General features: G+C 42.3%; 1 protein-coding gene across 4 annotated transcripts in view; it reads right to left on the bottom strand.

The window, feature by feature from the left end:
* Window positions 1-20,760, bottom strand: part of mdm1 (Mdm1 nuclear protein) — a 73,601-nt gene that overhangs the window by 3,210 nt on the left and 49,631 nt on the right. For 2 of the 4 annotated variants that reach the window (XM_070900299.1, XM_070900298.1), the window contains exons 5-14: window positions 14,856-15,032; window positions 14,091-14,239; window positions 13,907-13,988; window positions 13,130-13,168; window positions 12,641-12,816; window positions 12,004-12,294; window positions 11,207-11,370; window positions 10,276-10,409; window positions 8,846-9,092; window positions 2,336-2,404 (exon numbers count right to left, since the gene is read on the bottom strand). In XM_070900299.1, the coding sequence (XP_070756400.1) occupies window positions 2,336-2,404; window positions 8,846-9,092; window positions 10,276-10,409; window positions 11,207-11,370; window positions 12,004-12,294; window positions 12,641-12,816; window positions 13,130-13,168; window positions 13,907-13,988; window positions 14,091-14,239; window positions 14,856-15,032 (1,528 nt within the window). The remainder of the gene's footprint in view (window positions 1-2,335; window positions 2,405-8,845; window positions 9,093-10,275; window positions 10,410-11,206; window positions 11,371-12,003; window positions 12,295-12,640; window positions 12,817-13,129; window positions 13,169-13,906; window positions 13,989-14,090; window positions 14,240-14,855; window positions 15,033-20,760) is intronic. The other 2 variants (XR_011596743.1, XM_070900300.1) reach the window with 2 other exon arrangements.

Consider the following 20,760-nt stretch of genomic DNA (forward strand, 5'->3'; position numbering starts at 1 on the left):
TCAAAAAATTCCAGAAGATTTGTCAAGCATGATCTCCCTTTCACAAATCCATGCTGACTTGGACCCATCATGTCACCATTTTCCAAATGCGCTGCTATGACATCCTTAATAATTGATTCCATCATTTTACCCACTACTGAGGTCAGGCTGACCGGTCTATAATTCCCTGCTTTCTCTCTCCTTTTTTAAAAAGTGGGGTTACATTGGCTACCCTCCACTCGATAGGAACTGATCCAGAGTCTATGGAATGTTGGAAAATGACTGTCAATGCATCCGCTATTTCCAAGGCCACCTCCTTAAGTACTCTGGGATGCAGTCCATCAGGCCCTGGGGATTTATCGGCCTTCAATCCCATCAATTTCCCCAACACAATTTCCCGACTAATAAAGATTTCCCTCAGTTCCTCCTCCTTACTAGACCCTCTGACCACTTTTATATCCGGAAGGTTGTTTGTGTCCTCCTTAGTGAATACTGAACCAAAGTACTTGTTCAATTGGTCTGCCCGTTATGACTTCCCCTGATTCTGACTGCAGGGGACCTACGTTTGTCTTTACTAACCTTTTTCTCTTTACATACCTATAGAAACTTTTGCAATCCGCCTTAATGTTCCCTGCAAGCTTCTTCTCGTACTCCATTTTCCCTGCCCTAATCAAACCCTTTGTCCTCCTCTGCTGAGTTCTAAATTTCTCCCAGTCCCCAGGTTCGCTGCTATTTCTGGCCAATTTGTATGCCATTTCCTTGGCTTTAATACTATCCCTGATTTCCCTAGATAGCCACGGTTGAGCCACCTTCCCTTTTTTATTTTTACGCCAGACAGGAATGTACAATTGTTGTAATTCATCCATGCGGTCTCTAAATGTCTGCCATTGCCCATCCACAGTCAACCCCTTAAGTATCATTAGCCAATCTATTTTAGCCAATTCATGCCTCATACCTTCAAAGTTACCCTTCTTTAAGTTCTGGACCATGGTCTCTGAATTAACTGTTTCATTCTCCATCCTAATGCAGAATTCCACCATATTATGGTCACTCTTCCCCAAGGGGCCTCGCACAATGAGATTGCTAATTAATCCTCTCTCATTACACAACACCCAGTCTAAGATGGCCTCCCCCCTAGTTGGTTCCTCGACATATTGGTCTAGAAAACCATCCCTTATGCACTCCAGGAAATCCTCCTCCACCGTATTGCTTTCAGTTTGGCTGGCCCAATCTATGTGCATATTAAAGTCACCCATTATAACTGCTGCACCTTTATTGCATGCACTCCTAATTTCCTGTTTGATGCCCTCCCCAACATCACTACTACTGTTTGGAGGTCTGTACACAACTCCCACTAACGATTTTTGCCCTAAATAGTCTGTAGAAAGCTCAGTGGTCAAACAGAGAACCTCTTGACTGTATTTCGGATTACTGGTCATATCATGGGATCTTCCTTAACTTCGGAAGGCAGCAGAGTAAACACTTCACTGGATTGTGACGGGTTAAAAACTGCCAAACAGATTTGTTAAATAATAAATGGCTAAGTGAACAGATGAAATGGCACACTGTAGATATACAATTGATACATACTTTTAAGACAAAAAAAAGTTGTGTTGGCTACACTAAACTGTAATTTTAAACTAACCAGTTCTTCAATATTAACCTTTGCATATGGGGGTTTGTTGCTGACAGTCCATGGAATCTCTCTCTGGCCTATTCTTTTCTGATGGCTTCAGACATACCACTCAATTTTCAAAGACATGTTGAGAAATACTCATCAATAATGATTGAAACAATTTAAATATGTCAATGTTAAATTCTAAAACAGCTGCCAATCAACTATGTGCAAATAAAACCCGCAAGATGCTTGTATTTGAATTGAATGGCTTGGCTCTCCTCAGACACCAGGCCGAGACAATCATGTTTGGTGATGCATCAAAATAAGTTTTATCTTTTCTGTGAGGTTTTTAAACCCCTTGGTGTAATGTAATAGAACGAAAGAAACCAATATCTTGATAAATTAACAAAAATGCTACATCACTCAAACATCATCCACCAACATGCAAGCTTACTCCAGTTTTTTTTAAAATTTGTAATTTTATTTGTTTTCCAAGCTGCTCTTTATTGACTAAGCTTATCTTTAATGTTCCCTTTCCAGCAGCTTGACTTCTGTAATTAATCGTTCCCTCCCTTTCCTCCCCAGGCTAGCATGACTTCTATCAGAATCATAGCTGAAATGATATTACAGCTGTGCTTTTTGGGTCAAAATGAACTTGAATTCAATGAGATGGTTCTGACATGGCATTAGTTTAGAGCAAGCAATATTTTTGTTTTAAGTTGAAAACCATACAAATACCATTATCAGCAGCAGTTGGGTCTGTTGATTGTATCCTCAGCAGACTAGTTCTTAGTCCTCCAGTATTGCCTTCAAGTGGAGTTAAAAAAGAAGTTAATATTGATTCCCAGTACACAGCTAGGCTTTAAAAATAATAAATACACTTCTCCCCAGATTGTTAAACCTCCATAACCCTCCAGCAATACTGCATACTTTTGGAGTAAATATCTACACTTTCTTGCAACTTTTTCAAGTACAGTGCTCTTAATGCTAGAAACATTACAACTCCTAATAAATATATGAATAGAGAAGAACATACAGAGAAACTTTACTCAATTCATAGTGTGGACACTACCATACCCAACAGGAGCAACCAATACATCGCATTCACTACCAAAGTTCACAAAAGAACCGAGCTTGTGTCACAAAAGAACGAGCCAGGCATTGTATCAACAATTTCACATTAAGAGGCAAGACTGATTGAACAGTTACCTATATTGTGCTATAATACGGAACTGGAAACTCCAGCCTGACTGTAGGACAAGACCACAGGCACACATGTAGAATCTTTCAATCAACTTAGTTATCTTCACATCTCCAGCATTCGTGCCGTTTGCACCACCCCCCCCCCCCCCCGGGGGGCATTAACAACGGGCACAAATGACTTCTCGTCCGGGGCCGCTACCAATGTCCCCAAAATTCCGCGGGAATTAGTGGAGGCGCTAACCGGTAGTGCCAAGCCTATGCCGGTAGCACCCCGGGCCACTGCGCTGGCGATGTCAACGTCATCACCATGCGCAGTGTCATGTTTTCACCCCCCCCCACCGCAGTGAAAATTTGGGAGCTCCCCGTGAGGCTGTCGATGCTCGCTCTAGCCTCGCAGGTCGCGGCTAGAGGTCCACTCATGGGACAAAAATTAAACGGGAGGTACGGCGCCGACATTTTTGAAGACAGCTGACTTACCGGTCGTGGCCTTTCCCTCCTGAAATCGCGGGGTCTATGACGCGATATTGCAACCCGTCACTCGGCTTCTGTGCTGGACTGCTGCCATAGCACCCCGTTCCCCAGTGGTGAAGTGGTGGCCCCTTCTCACCGATGCAAAGTCGTCAGCGTGCCCTCCTCTTTAACGGAAGGAGAGGGCCATGCGTTCTACGCATAGCGCGGTTAGCGCCCATGTCCCACCCCGAGAGGAAGTGGAGCGTGCAACATTGCTCTCCATTTCCTCTCTGAGGCGGTAACCCCAATTTAGCTGCCGGGGTGGGTCTTCGGCGCCCGGCGCAGGAGGTCCCGCCTGCTGAGAATCATAGATTCCTACAGCACAGAAGGAGGCCATTTGACCCATCGTGCCTGTGCCAGCTCTTTGAAAGAGCTATCCAATTAGTTCCAATCACCTCTTTTTCCATAACCCTGCAATTTTCTCCCATTCAAGTGTTTATCCAATCCCATTTTGATACTTACTATTGAATCTGCTTCTACTACCCATTCAGGCTGTGCATTCCAGATCATATTAACTCGCTGCAGAAAAAAAATTCTCCTCATAAGAAATAGGAACAGGAGGAGGCCATACAGCCCCTCGAGCCTACTCCGCCATTCAATAAGATCATGGTTGATCTGATCATGGATACAGCTCCACTTCCCCGCCCACTCTCCATAGCTCCTTATCCCCTTATCGTTTAAGAAACATAAGAACATAAGAACATAAGAACTAGGAACAGGAGTAGGCCATCTAGCCCCTCGAGCCTGCTCCGCCATTCAATAAGATCGTGGCTGATCTGGCCGTGAACTCAGCTCCACTTACTTGCCCTCTCCCCGTAACCCTTAATTCTCTTATTGGTTAAAAATCTATCTATCTGTAACTTGAATACATTCAATGAGCTAGCCTCAACTGCATCCTTGGGCAGAGAATTCCACAGATTCACAACCCTCTGGGAGAAGAAATTCCTTCTCAACTCGGTTTTAAATTGGCTCCCCCATATTTTGAGGCTGTGCCCCCTAGTTCTAGTCTCCCCTACCAGTGGAAACAACCTCTCTGCCTCTACATTGACTATCCCTTTCATGATTTTAAATGTTTCTATAAGATCACCCCTCATCCTTCTGAACTCCAACGAGTAAAGACCTAGTCTACTCTATCATCATAAGGTAACCCCCTCATCTCTGGAATCAGCCTAGTGAATCGTCTCTGTACCCCCTCCAAAGCCAGTATATCCTTTCTTAAGTAATGGGCTAAGGTTTGGCAGACCAAAACTGCACGCAGTACTCCAGGTGCGGCCTTACCAATACCCTATACAGTTGCAGCAGGACCTCCCTGCTTTTGTACTTCATCCCTCTCGCAATGAAGGCCAACATTCCATTCGCCTTCCTGATTACCTGCTGCACCTGCAAACTAACTTTTTGGGATTCATGCACAAGGACCCCCAGGTCCCTCTGCACCTCAGCATGTTGTAATTTCTCCCCATTCAAATAATATTCCCTTTTACTGTTTTTTTTTTTCCCCAAGGTGGATGACCTCACACTTTCCGACATCGTATTCCATCTGCCAAACCTTAGCCCATTCGCTTAACCTATCTAAATCTCTTTGCAGCCTCTCTGTGTCCTCTACACAACCCGCTTTCCCACTAATCTTTGTGTCATCTGCAAATTTTGTTACACTATACTCTGTCCCCTCTTCCAGGTCATCTATGTATATTGTAAACAGTTGTGGTCCCAGCACCGATCCCTGTGGCACACCACTAACCACCGATTTCCAACCCAAAAAGGACCCATTTATCCCGACTCTCTGCTTTCTGTTCGCCAGCCAATTCTCTATCCATGCTAATACATTTCCTCTGACTCCGCGTACCTTTATCTTCTGCAGTAACCTTTTGTGTGGCACCTTATCGAATGCCTTTTGGAAATCTAAATACACCACATCCATCGGTACACCTCTATCCACCATGCTCGTTATATCCTCAAAGAATTCCAGTAAATTAGTTATAAACATGATTTCCCCTTCATGAATCCATGCTGCGTCTGCTTGATTGCACTATTCCTATCTAGATGTCCCACTATTTCTTAATGATAGTTTCAAGCATTTTACCCACTACAGATGTTAAACTAACCGGCCTATAGTTACCTGCCTTTTGTCTGCCCCCTTTTTTAAACAGAGGCGTTACATTAGCTGCTTTCCAATCCGCTGGTACCTCCCCAGAGTCCAGAAAATTTTGGTAGATTATAACGAATGCATCTGCTATAACTTCCGCCATCTCTTTTAATACCCTGGGATGCATTTCATCAGGACCAGGGGACTTGCCTACCTTGAGTCCCATTCGCCTGTCCAGCACTACCCCCCTAGTGATAGTGATTATCTCAAGGTCCTCCCTTCCCACATTCCCGTGACCAGCAATTTTTGGCATGGTTTTTGTGTCTTCCACTATGAAGACCGAAGCAAAATAATTGTTTAAGGTCTCAGCCATTTCCATATTTTCCATTATTAAATCCCCCTTCTCATCTTCTAAGGGACCAATATTTACTTTAGTCACTCTTTTCCGTTTTATAAATCGGTAAAAGCTTTTACTATCTGTTTTTATGTTTTGCGCACGTTTACTTTCGTAATCTCTCTTTCCTTTCTTTATTGCTTTCTTAGTCATTCTTTGCTGTCGTTTAAAATGTTCCCAATCTGCTAGTTTCCCACTAACCTTGGCCACCTTATACGCATTGGTTTTGAATTTGATACTCTCCTTTATTTCCTTGGTTATCCACGGCTGGTTATCCCTTCTCTTACCGCCCTTCTTTTTCACTGGAATATATTTTTGTTGAGCACTATGAAAAAGCTCCTTAAAGGTCCTCCACTTTTCCTCAATTGTGCCACCGTTTAGTCTGTGTTTCCAGTCTACTTTAGCCAACTCTGCTCTCATCCCACTGTAGTCTCCTTTGTTTAAGCATAGTACGCTCGTTTGAGACACTACTTCCTCACCCTCAATCTGTATTACAAATTCAACCATACTGTGATCACTCATTCCTCGAGGATCTTTTACTCAGAGATCGTTTATTATTCCTGTCTCATTACACAGGACCAGATCTAAGATAACTTGCTCCCTTGTAGGTTATTTAACATACTGTTCTAAGAAACAATTCCGTATGCATTCTATGAATTCCTCCTCAAGGCTACCCTGTGCGATTTGGTTTGACCAATCGATATGTAGGTTAAAATCCCCCATGATTACTGCCGTTCTTTTTTCACATGCCTCCATTATTCCCTTGATTATTGCCCGCCCCACCGTGAAGTTATTATTTGGGGGCCTATAAACTACGCCCACCAGTGACTTTTTCCCCTTATTATCTCTAATCTCCACCCACAATGATTCAACATTTTGTTCATTAGAGCCAATATCGTCTCTCACAACTGCCCTGATATCATCCTTTATTAACAGAGCTACCCCACCTCCTTTCCCTTCTTGTCTATCTTTCCGAATTGTCAGATACCCCTGTATGTTTAATTCCCAGTCTTGGCCACCCTGCAACCACGTTTCTGTAATGGCCACCAAATCATACCCATTTGTAATGATTTGTGCCGTCAACTCATTTACTTTATTTCGAATGCTGCGTGCGTTTAGGTAGAGTGTTTTAATACTAGTTTTTAAACCATGATTTTTAGTTTTGACCCCTCGTGCAGCTCCTTTATATTCATACATATTGTCCCTTCCTAACACTTACCCCAGTGTTACTCTGCTCTGTTGCCTCCTGCCTTTTGCATTCTTTCTTGGGGTCCTGTTCATCTGAGCTCTCACCCACTCTAACTAGCTCAGAGCCCTCTCCTGGGTTCCGAATACTCCTTGCATTGAGGCACAGAGCTTTCATGCTTGCCTTTTTATTACACTTTGACCCTTTAGAATTTTGCTGTACAGTGGCCTGTTTTATTTTTTGCCTTGGGTTTCTCTGCCCTCCACTTTTACTCATCTCCTTTCTGTCTTTTGCTTTTGTCTCCATTTTGTTTCCCTCTGTCTCCCTGCATTGGTTCCCATCCCCCTGCCATATTAGTTTAACTTCTCCCCAACAGCACTAGCAAACACTCCCCCAAGGACATTGGTTCCGGTCCTGCCCAGGTGCAGACCTTCCGGTTTGTACTGGTCCCATCTCCCCCAGAACCGGTTCCAATGCCCCAGGAATTTGAATCCCTCCCTGCTGCACCACTGCTCAAGCCACGTATTCATCTGAGCTATCCTGCGATTCCTACTCCATCTGCCAAATTTTTGCCCACTCACCTAGCCTGTCCATGTCCTTTTGCAGATTTTTTGTGTCCTCCTCACACATTGCTTTTCCTCCCATCTTTGTATCGTCAGCAAACTTGGCTATGTTACACTCAGTCCCTTCTTCCAAGTCGTTAATATCGATTATAAATAGTTCGGGTCCCAGCACTGATCCCTGCGGCACCCCACTAGATACTGGTTGTCAACCAGAGAATGAACCATTTATCCCGACTCTCTGTTCTTTGTTCGTTAGCTAATCCTGTATCCATGCTAATATATTACCCCCAACCCCGTGAACTTTTATCTTGTGCAGTAACCTTTTATGTGGCACCTTGTCAAATGCCTTCTGGAAGTCCAAATGCACTGCATCCACTGGTTCTCCTTTATCCACCCTGCTCGTTACATCCTCAAAGAATTCCTGCAAATTTGTCAAACGTGACTTCCCCTTCATTTATCCATGCTGACTCTGCCTGACCGAATTTTGCTTTTCCAAATGTCCTGCTGCTGCTTCTTTAATAATGGACTCCAACATTTTACCAACCACAGATGTTAGGCTAACTGGTCTATAGTTTCCTGCTTTTTGTCTGCCTCCTTTCTTAAATAGGTGCGTTACATTTGCAGTTTCCCAATCTGCTGGGACCTCTCCAGAATCCAGGGAATTTTGGTAAATTACAACCAATGCATCTACAATCCCTGCCCAATCTCACCTCTGGCTTTTTTGCCAGTTACCTCAAATCTGTGTCCGCTGGTTACCAACCCTTCTGCCAGTGGTAACACTTTCTCCTTATTGACACTATCAAAAGCCTAATTTTGAACAACTCTATTAAATCTCCCCTTAACTTTCTCTTCTCTAAGCAGAACAACCCCAGCTTATCTACTTTTTCTATGCAACTGAAGTCCTGCACCCCTGGTGCCATTCTAGTAAAGCTCCTCTGGACCCTCTTCAAAGCCTCGACATCCTTCCTAAAGTGTGGTGCCCAGAATTGGATACAATATTTCAGCTGAGGCCTAACCAGTGATTTATAAAGATTTAGAGTAACTTCCTTGCTTTTGTATACTATGCCTCTAATTATAAAACCACTGATTCCATATCCCTTTTTAAACAGCCTTATCAACTTGTCCTGACACCTTTAAAGATTTCTGTACGTATTCCCCAGGACTCACTGTTCTTGCATGCCCTTTAAAATTGTACCATTTTGTTTTATATTGATTCTCCTCATTCTGCGGTAAATTTAATCTGCCATCTGTCTGCCCATTTCACCAGTCTGTCTATGTCCTCCTGAATATTAATTGTTTAACGTGTTACCATTGTGCTGGAACTCTGGATGTCTAAGTGTTCCTTGTATCCGATGCGGGTAGCTCCTAGATGGTGAAACAGTGACTGAAGCAGATTTCTGATCAAAAGCAGGATGAGACTTCAATGCTGCTAGAATAGAAGATACGGTCTTTACATGAGCTGGGCTACTGAAATTTGCAGGCCCGCATTCTTCCCTCAAAGGAATAGGATCACAAGTCTTAACACCAGCTGCTGGGGATTGTTGTAGTGATTCAGTCTAAGTAGTACAGAAAGACCATTTTTTTTGTTATGTACTAATAAATCATATGTTGTATAAAGATTTTGCTGCAACAATAAAGATCACAGAATTATCTAATATACTAGTTTCCCTCGGTGACTTTGTGGGTAAATGGTGTCATGCTGAGCTACATAGGCTAGAAGGTTTGCGCAAAATTATCTGACTTCAGCCTGAGCAGCAGTTGGAGCACGACAATGGCTTAGTGGCGAAGCAGGATGGGGTGGAAATCATCTGCGGTTCCCACTTCTGATTGTAATCCAATAACTCTTGCTGGAAAGCGCATGGGTGTAAAGGTGCAGTCCACAGATCATCAGCTTGCAGGCACTCGTGATCTCAGCTTGCATTAGAAAAATCGTCACTTGGGCTAGATACCAGCAGAGTACAAGCATCTTTGGATGCAATGGATATTAACTGTGTATTTTAGTTTATTTCTTAAACCATATTTACTTACTGATGGGAATCTCCTGTGTCACTTTTTAATTAAAACTATTTATAATTTTAAGCAATATTACAAAGGGACCCCACACTACTATTAACCTAACTTCATGTTTTACCAGGTTTCAAATTAGGAGCTTGAAATGGCATCACAATGCAAGTTTACAAAAAGTTTTGCTTAAAAATTGAAACAGGCATGTGGAAATCACATCTAAATAGTTCCCACTACAGTAAATATAAAATGCAGGTCTGAAGCTAAGTTCTTGGAGCAGGGTTTTTGTACAAAGAAAATTCCCCAAAGGGGAAATAAAATGAGAAGCACTACTTTTTGAAACAGTCCCTTGGGCACCAGGTGTCCTCAAATACCTTGGCCAAAGGGTCATTCATGCACGAGGTTAGACCCAGAGTTCCAGCAGACTATTTGAGCATAGGAGAATCACAGTCTCCAAAATCTGTCCTCCCCACTGTTCACATGTGTAAACTTCCAGTAATTAGCAACTTGTTCTTCCCTAATCCAGGAGTGATGAATTTATTTTAAGCTCAACTACTGGTACACAATCGGAGATCAGCTGGCTGACTGGTCACAGATAGGACTGAATCTTGGACCTCTAAACTCTATAATTCAGCTATTCACTGTCTTAACCAGCTGAGCTGTCAAGGGAGCTGGTAAGGATGATCTTTTTAATCTAATGGGAGCCAAGATAGTCCTCAGATAAAAGTTCTGTACCTTTTTTAGTATTTTGCTTGGTGATTCTGATAAATATTTATAGGGCGAATATTGTTTTCCCAATGGAGGCTGGGTCCTTCTACGATGGGGTGATGGCGATCTGACTTTACAAGGAGAAACTAAGACAGCGCCCCCTGGTGGAGAAAAATTATTAAAATTAAGACTTAATAATTAGCAGATGCTGTCTGATGGGGCTTGTAGGTGAGATTTAGGTTCTTTATATAACCACCCCTGCAAACCCCCCTCCCCCACTTACATAAAATACCTACAATTTCAGAAATGGCAATACACACACATTTTATACCCACTCAGAATTCCAGTGAACATCTATCTTTCAGAAGACCTTGCCTTTCATTAGAATTTCCTGTCCCAATGCAATCTTGCTGATTTCTAAAGTTCTCCAAACTTTCTTCACTTCTCTCCCTCTTGCCCACATTTCTGCTTATTCTGACTACTTCTCGCATTCGGTTTTCATTTCTGCTGATTCTCTAAGTGATGGGGATTCAGAGTTCCACTAATAAAAATGAAATGTATTCATGCTACTGAGCAGTGGTAAACCAATGCTCGTCAGTATGGATATGCTTACTTCTCATAGCACCACTCTGGCCTAGAAAGCAAGAAGTTGAAATGTGATGCAGGAAGCAGCCAGAGCAAGCAAGAAGAGACGAACAAGCTGGGTACAAGCAGGAACAAAACACGATAGGTAGCAGAGCAAGTTAAAGCAAAGTTTAGAATGAGATGCTCCGAAATAGCATAAAAACTACCTTTCAATTTAGTAAAAAGAGTGTTTGTCAAAGTTTTTATTAGATATATAGATTCCCACAACTTTTGAAATTGCATCTAAATGCATAAATGTGTAACAGAAAATTGAATAGTTAGTTATTATAAACAAAACAAGTATTATTTGTACTAAATTAAGAAATGGTCATACCAACAGCTGGTGTGGTCAGATCATGATGAGTTCGTTGGGCTCCACCAGTTGTCTTCAGCTTTGGAGTAGGCTGTCGCCCACCTGCATCAGAACCAAACTCGGATTGTTCACTTGAGTCTGACTTTACTGTTGGCACATCTTGTCTGTTTACAGGGGCTGGTTCTCTAGAAATGTAATGAAGTTCACATTGTACTTTATAGTTCTTTAAACAATAGGTCCTTCTGATTGTCAAGAAAGGAACTTGTGCAAGAAGTAAATAAAATAAAAATTTGCAAAGATGAGCTTCCCCAATGGTGCAGTTAGCAGATAAGGGAGGAATAAAAAATCTTAATTTTTACATACAGAATGCTAAATTTATAATGAGCACACAATGAATTAAAAACCGCATTAGTACACATGTACCAGCTATGTTTAATTTCTCTAAAGCTAAAATACTTTAATGAGGATCATTCTCACTTTGAGATTTTCACAGTCCCACAGATAGCTTTGCATTAGCTCCTCAACCAAGTACATGCAGAAAAGATCTGAACCTGCAATTCCTTGACTAGCAGTACAATTGTAACACAGTAATTATATAATTAATATAAATAAGTCTAAAGTGGGGAAATAAAGTCAAAGATCATTTGCATGAAAGTTTAAGGACCATGTTTTGCATGCATTTGAAAGAAGTCAAAGTGAGTTTGACTATATAAAGGGATGATATTTTAGCCAAATTCATTCCAAAGTTTAGGTCTCATTTTAAAAGAGATTTTTTTCCAACACCCCCTCCCAATACATTTTCATCAACCAGTGGTTACCTTTCAATAACTGCTTCCACTTCTGCATTTCCCTTGACTCCCACCTCCTTCTCACTTTCATTATTTTGGTCTTGTTCACCTTCTGGTAGTTCTGCTCCACATGCCTGCTCTTCCTCATCATTCCACGCCAATTTCCTACTGACTGGAAAGGCAGGAACATCTGACGGACCATTCTCTCCTGTATCATTGTATTTTGATGTGGCCTTTGGTGGTGATGTAGTACTTTCTGCTACAGAGTCAGATTGCATCTCTCGTTTCTCTATGCTAGAAATATTCTGTGTTTCTCTTGTTCTAAAAATATAAAACAGCTATTTCACTGCCCAGGAAATATTCTCTACAGCAATATTATGAGATGATTTGTAGCAACATTTACATGCCATTCAAGACATGTGTTTGATTCAACAAATCCACAAATTCTTTGCGTATTTATAGTAAGAGCATTTAACATTTGAAAGTTAATCCACGTTTGATGCTGGCAAAAGAAAAATCTACTGCTACCAAAAAGGTTTATACTATTTTCTGCTTTGATAGCATACATTAAAAACAAATTCTGAAAAATATGCTAATCTATTGATTGGCATGTACATAATATTACTTTGAATGAACTTGTCCAGGATCATTGGTCATTAGTCTATACCTTGCAAGGTCCAGAGCTTTGACACTATCACTGACTGAATCTTCAATATCAGATGTCGAGGACACCTCCCAGAACCTATTTTGTTCAGACAGAATTTGGGTGAGGTGATCCCGGGAGAAGTGAGTGCCCCGTGCTCTCCTCTTATATGCTTCAGCTTTCTCTCGAAGTTCTTTCACCTGTGACATCAGAGCAGAAGAAAAACTTACGTAGCTTTCATTACTTTTTTTCTAACTTTAAAATTGTTCTGCTCCTGTTATGTTCAATATGGTGTTGTTTTAAAATCTATAGGAGCAAGTTGTTTTCGCTAAGTACAGGAAACAGTTGCTGCCCTTTTATCCATAGAAATTGCAGACGCTACTAATGTGCAACACTAGCATATTAAGGTAGCTGCTAATTATAACTTTGTTTTTAAAAAAAGTTTTCTTGCTAAATATGTATTAATAAAAACAAAAATATGCATTTAAAAAAAAATGCAATCATACAACTAACCTCAGCATACCAAAGGGAATTTGGGTTGCTTTCAGTACCCTACAAAAAAGATGGTAGAGATAAGTTTAAAATGGTTTGCTTTTGAAAATCCAATAGAATAATATGTGTTCAAAATGGAAAATACCAAAGCAATAAGAATTCACAGTATGCATTGACTGAGGAATTGTACTATAGTGCAATAGCGCCCTCTGAAGACCAGTTTTAAAAATACATTGCAATGAATTCAAATCTTCAAAAGTACAAATTCATTTAAAAGAAAGACTTATACTTATATAGCATCTTTCACGACCTCAGGACGTACCAAAGCACGTTACAACCAATGAAGTACTTTTAAAGTCGTGTATGGTAGGAAACATGACAGCCAGCTTGCGCACAGCAAGTTCCCACAAACAGCAATATAATAATGACCAGATAATTAATTATATTATTGTTTATTCAGGGATAAATATGGGCCAGGACACCAGGGATAACTCCCATGCTCTTCTTTAATATAGAGCCATAGGATCTATTGCGTCCACCTGAGAGAGCAGACGGGGCCTCGGTTTAACGTGTCATCCAAAAGACAGCATCTCTGACAGTGCAGCGGAGTACTGCACTGGAGTGTCAGCCTAGATTTTTGTACTTAAGTCCCCGAAGTGGGACTTGAACTCTCAAGCTTCTGATTCAGAGGTTAGGCTATTTGCAAATTAATTGACTTTATTAAAGATTCCAATGAATTAACACACTGGTGTTGGAAACAAGCACTGACAATAATGCTGCAAACCATTATTTACCTACCCCTTCAGGTTGGTATGCTCCTCCTCTGTACTCATACTGAGCAGGAGACCGAAAGTTAGTCTTGTATTCAGACTTAATGTTTCTTGAAAAAAGACACAATAATATGAATTATAATTTATACAAATGAATGTGATAAATCATACTTTATAGTTATACAGTGTATTTTAAATGTAAAGGTGCATACTTAATTCTTTTGTGTGAGAAAATAGGTTTTGGTGGATTCTGTTGGTTTAGAAGCTGTTTGTCTTGAAATATTTGTACCTCTGTCTCCTGTTGCTGGCCTTTGGAGCTTAACCCTGTTGATTTAGGATGGTCAGGCTTCAAATTATTACTCTGAATAAATGAAAACTCAAAGTCAGAGGCAGGCAACAAAGGATTCACAGCTGATTTTTCACAACTTCTGAAAAAAAGTTATGTTCCTTTTTAATAAGACTGTCTTTCATTATCATACAAAATATTCATTTTTGAGCATAAAAAGGAGAAACTGCTGAAAACAAGATTTTGGGGGCAGGTTTAAAGAATAACCATGGAAAGAAAGAATATTTAAGAGATTTCAAATATGTTTGATATATTTGTGAGTGTCTTTTTAAGAATAGATACAAAAGAATTAGATCATACTGGTAAGACATTTTGTCTAGGCAGCACAGTGCACTGGTGAACAATATGCTGTACCAGGGAGTGCAATCTCTTGTGACAGTGTGAATTCCTGATCTATCATGTTGTCAAGAAAAATTGTTTCCCTATAAAGACATAAAATTGCAAGGAAGGAATCGCCTAAAATCCAATTACCGGAGAGTTAATTCCCTAATCAACCTTTCCAGCTGGGGAAGGGTGACAAAAGAACGAAGAGGAAGAGACATTCTGAGACATGTTCAGCAGGTTCACAAATAAATTACCTTTTTTTTTCTTGACCATAAATAGACAAACTGAGCAGGCAATATCCAATTACCTTTAGCGGGGAAAGACTTTCCCGTTCAAATGCGAAAGCTTCTTTTCCTTCAAAGTCTTTACGCAAGCGTGGTCCTTTAGGTGGTTGCATACCTTTAAACTGACTTGAATATTCTGTTTCACTGATCGCCTTACCCGATTTAAATGGAGGAAGATCCTTATTTCTGGTGTAAACAATCTGGAGATAGGGACAATATTTCTTAATGTATGAATAATAAAGTTGGAATACCACTGCATGTTAAGAAATTTTCTAATACAAAATGCAACCCTCACTTGCTAAAGTATAAATTAAAGCTTTCAGGATATGACCTAGATTTAGCTAACTTAAGCACTGTTGAGACAGAAATATTATCAAAAGTATTGTTTTTTTGGGGGCTAACTAGAACAGCTGATGCACAGCTGTTAGTGTATTCAATGTCATCACAATGTTCATTCAGGTAATACTTCCCTGAATTAGGATTTAAATATACATAGACTTTGATCCACGATGCTTTCAAAACTTTTCCCCCACAATCATTAATGTATTCTGTGTGGTCAGTCTTCTGTGTACTAAGATTTGTATAATTGCTTTTAAGTTAAAGGAAAAATACTCGTATGTAACTGAAACATCAAGGGCACAAAGCTGCTATAAAATCCTTGTTCTCGACCGCCCACCCAAGCTTCTCACCAAAATATCCTCAGTCCACTCCTCAGTCTCTGCACTGAGTGACTCCTCATCCTCGGTGATTTCAACCTCCATCTTGACTCACCGTTCCCACTTTCCTCTGATATCACTGTCCTCCATTAACTTCTCCTGCCATATAAATTCTGCTACCCACATTCACGGCCAACTCCTCGACCTTGCCCTCGCAAATGACCTCTCTAGTCTCGTCTCAATTACAGACTAAGCCATCTCTGATCACTTCCTTGTATCCCTCACCACTCCATCCCCCTTCCCCCTTGCAATAACACTTCCTTCTGCATCGGGCCCAGAAAGAAACTCTTTCTCCCCACCCCACCCCCACCCAACGCACCCCCCGCCCCCCCCCACCCCACCACCCAAGTCACTCACAGCGGCACTTTCAAACCCTTAAATGAATAAACATAGAAAGATAGAAAATAGGTGCAGTGGTACGCCATTTGACCCTTCGAGCCTGCACCAACATTCAATAAGATCATGGCTGATCATTCCCTCAGTACCCCTTTCCTGCTTTCTTGCCATACCCATTGATTCCTTTAGCCGTAAGGGCCATATCTAACTCCCTCTTGAATATATCCAATGAACTGGCATCAACAACTCTCTGCGGTAGGGAATTCCACAGGTTAACAACTCTCTGAGCGAAGAAGTTTCTCCTCATCTCAGTCCTAAATGGCCTACCCCTTATCCTTAGACTATGTCCTCTGGTTCTGGACTTCCCCAATATTGGGAACATTCTTCCTGCATCTAACCTGTCCAGAATTTTGTGTGTTTCTATGAGATCCCCTCTCATCCTTCTAAACTCCAGTGAATACAGGCCCAGTCGATCCAGTCTCTCCTCACATGTCAGTCCTGCCATCCCGGGAATCAGTCTGGTGAACCTTCGCTGCACTTCCTCAATAGCAAGAACGTCCTTCCTCAGATTAGGAGACTAAAACAGAACACAATATTCCAGGTGAGGCCTCACTAAGGCCCTGTACGACTGTAGTAAGACCTCCCTGCTCTTATACTCAAATCCCCTAGCTATGAAGGCCAACATACCATTTGCTGCCTTCACCACCTGCTGTACCTGTATGCCAACTTTCAATGACTGATGTACCATGACACCCAGGTCTCATTGCACCTCCCCTTTTCCTAATCTGCCGCCATTCAAATAATAATCTGCCTTCGTGTTTTTGCCCCCAAAGTGGATAATCTCACATTTATCCACATTATACTGCATCTGCCATGCATTTGCCCATTCACCTAACCTGTCCAAGTCACCCTGCAGCCTCTTAGCGTCCTCCTCACAGCTCACACTGCCACCCAGCTTAGTGTCATCTGCAAACTTGGAGATATTACACTCAATTCCTTTGTCTAAATCATTAATGTATATTGTAAATAGCTGGGGTCCCAGCACTGCGCCCTGCGGCACTCCAATAGTCACTGCCTGCCATTCTGAAAAGGACCCGTTTATCCCGACTCTCTGCTTCCTGTCTGCCAACCAGTTCTCTATCCACGTCAGTACATTACCCCCAATACCATGTGCTTTAATTTTGCACACCAATCTCTTGTGTGGGACCTTGTCAAAAGCCTTTTGAAAGTCCAAATACACCACATCCACTGGTTCTCTCTTGTCCACTCTATTAGTAACATCCTCAAAAAATTCCAGAAGATTTGTCAAGCATGATTTTCCTTTTATAAATCCATGCTGACTTGGACCGATCCTGTCACTGCATTCCAAAAGCGCTGCAATTTCATCTTTAATAACTGATTCCAACATTTTCCCTACTACTAATGTCAGGCTAACCGGTCTATAATTACCCGTTTCCTCTCCCTCATTTTTTTAACAAATGGTGTTACATTAACTACCCTCCAGTCCATAGCAACTGATACAGACGCGATAGACTGTTGGAAAATGATCACCAATGCATCCACTATTTCTAGGGCCACTTCCTTAAGTACTCTAGGATGCAGACTATCAGGCCCAGGGGATTTATCGGCCTTCAATCCCATCAATTTCCCTAACACAATTTCCCGCCTAATAAGGATTTCCTTCAGTTTCTCCTTCTCACTAGACCCTCAGTCCCCTAGTATTTCCTAAGGTTATTTGTGTCTTCCTTCGTGAAGACAGAACCAAAGTATTTGTTCAACTGGTCTGCCATTTCTTTGTACCCCATTATAAATTCACCTGAATCTAACTGCAAGGGACCTACGTTTGTCTTCACTAATCTTTTTCTCTTCACATATCTATAGAAGCTTTTGCAGTCAGTTTTTATGTTCCCAGCAAGTTTCCTCTCATACTCTCTTTTCCCCCTCCTAATTAAACCCTTTGTCCTCCTTTGCTGAATTCTAAATTTCTCCCAGTCCTCAGGTTTGCTGCTTTTTCTGGCCAATTTATATGCCTATTACTTGGATTTACTATCCTTAATTTCCCTTGTTAGCCACGGTTGAGTCACCTTGCCCATTTTTATTTTTACTCCAGACAGGGATGTACAATTGTTGAAGTTCATCCATGTGATCTTTAAATGTTTGCCATTGCCTATCCACCATCAACCCTTTAAGTATCATTCGGCAGTCTATACTAACCAATTCACGTCTCATACCATCGAAGTTACCTTTCCTTAAGTTCAGGACCCTAGTCTCTGAATTAACTGTGTCACTCTCCATCTTAATAAAGAATTCTACCATATTATGGTCACTCTTCCCCAAGGGGCCTCGCACAACAAGATTGCTAATTAGCCCTTTCTCATTACACATCACCCAGTCTAGGATGGCCAGCTCTCTAGTTGGTTCCTCGACATATTGGTCGAGAAAACTATCCCTAATACACCCAATCTATATGTAGTTTAAAGTCACCCATGATAACTGCTGTATCTTTATTGCATGCATCCCTAATTTCTTGTTTGATGCTGTCCCCAACCTCACTACTACTGTTTGATGGTCTGTACACAACTCCCAGTAGCGTTTTCTGCCCTTTGGTATTCCGCAGCTCCACCCATACAGATTCCACATCATCCATGCTAATCTCCTTCCTTACTATTGCATTAATTTCCTCTTTAACCAGCAATGCTACCCCACCTCCTTTTCCTTTCTGTCTATCCTTCCTGACTGTTGAATACCCCTAGATGTTGAGTTCCCAGCCTTGGTCACCCTGTAGCCATGTCTCCGTAATGCCAATTATATCATAGTCATTAACTGCTGCCTGTGCAATTAATTCATCCACCTTATTACGAATACTCCTCGCATTGAGGCACAAAGCCTTCAGGCTTGTCTTTTTAACACACTTTGCCCCTTTAGAATTTTGCTGTAATGTGGCCCTTTTTGATTTTTGCCTTGGGTTTCTCTGCCCTCCACTTTTACTTTTCTTCTTTCTATCTTTTGCTTCTGCCCCCATTCTACTTCCCTCTGTCTCCCTTCATAGGTTCCCATCCCCTTGCCATATTAGTTTAACCCCTCTCCAACAGCACTAGCAAACACTCCCCCTAGGACATTGGTTCCGGTCCTGCCCAGGTGCAGACCATCCGGTTTGTACTGGTCCCACCTCCCCCAGCACCGGTTCCAATGTCCCAGGAATTTGAATCCCTCCCTTCTGCACCACTCCTCAAGCCACGTATTCATCTGAGCTATCCTGCGATTCCTACTCTGACTAGTACGTGACACTGGTAGCAATCCTGAGATTACTACCTTTGAGGTACTACTTTTTAATTTAACTCCTAGCTCCCTAAATTCACCTTGTAGGACCTCATCCTGCTTTTTACCTATATCGTTGGTACCTATATGCACTATGACAATTGGCTGTTCACCGTCCCCCTCCAAAATGTCCTGCAATCGCTCCGAGAGATCCTTGACCCTTGCACCAGGGAGGCAACATACCATCCTGGAGTCTCGATTGTGGCCGCAGAAACGTCTTATCTATTCCCCTTACAATAGAATCCCCTACCACTATAGCTCTCCCACTCTTTTTCCTATCCTCCTGTGCAGCAGAGCCACCCACGGTGCCGTGTACTTGGCTGCTGCTGCCCTCCCCTGATGAGTCATTCCCCCCAGCAGTACCCAAAATGGTGTATCTGTTTTGGAGGGGGATGACTGCAGGGGACTCCTGCACTACCTTCCTTCTACTGCTCTTCCTGTTGGTCTCCCATTCCCTACCTGTCTGTGTAACCGTTACTTGCGGTAAGACCAACTCACTAAACGTGCTATTCACAGCATCCTCAGCAACGCAGATGCTCCAGAGTGAATCCACCCGCAGCTCCAGTGCCGCAATGCGGTCTGTTAGAAGCTGCAGCAGGACACACTTCCCGCACATGTAGTCGTCAGGGACACTGTAAGCGTCCCTGAGTTCCCACATAGCACAGGAGGAGCATGACACGTATCCGAGCTCTCCTGCCATGACTTAACCCCTAGATAAACGTAATTTAGCAACAACAATGATAAAGGTTACCGATTGATAAAGGAAAAGAAAAAGAAAAAATACTCACCAATCACTTACCCCCTTGGCTGTGACGTCACCTTTCGATTTCTTTCTACTTCTTTGTTTACCTTTTGCCCCTGCACCAGCAGGCTTCCTCGACTCCCCGGACTCGCGCTGCTCCGAACTCCCGCCTCCCGACGACGTTGGACCTTTTATAGGTCTCCTCGACTGATCCCCAGACTCGCGCTGCTCCGAACTCACGCCTCCCGATGACGTTGGGCCTTTTATAGGCCTCCTCGACTCCCTGAACTCATGCTGCTCCGAACTCCCGCCTTCCGATGACATTGGGCCTTTTATAGGCCTCCTCGACTGCCCGGACCCGCGCTGCTCCGAACTCCCGCCTTTGGCCCTCAATTCACAATGATACTTCTACGGCTTTAGATCTGCTCAATCACTCCCTCACCTCCCCCTTTGATGACCTTGTCCCCAGTAAAACCCTTGCTCTCTCCCACCCTGGTCATTCTCTCTGGTGACACCCCGCAAATCCAAGGGGCACAGACTTGATATATATAGCACACAACTGGCTTAGCTATTCATCGCTAGATCTGACACAAGCACTATCAAGCCCTGCTCTCCTCTGCCAAAACTGCTCACTTCTCCATAATCAACCTGGAATGCAAAGATCTTTCCTCCACCGGCAACCATCTCCTTAATCCCACAACCCCTGCTACCCTCCACCCTCACCTCCAACAAGTGCAAACAGCTCCTTTGTCACTAAAATTGGGACCACCCATTCAACTGCCTCTGCGGCATCCCTCCCTTCCCCTTGTCCACCAA

This window comes from Pristiophorus japonicus, chromosome 15 (assembly GCF_044704955.1).
Source record: "Pristiophorus japonicus isolate sPriJap1 chromosome 15, sPriJap1.hap1, whole genome shotgun sequence".
Classification (NCBI taxonomy): Eukaryota; Metazoa; Chordata; class Chondrichthyes; family Pristiophoridae; genus Pristiophorus; species Pristiophorus japonicus.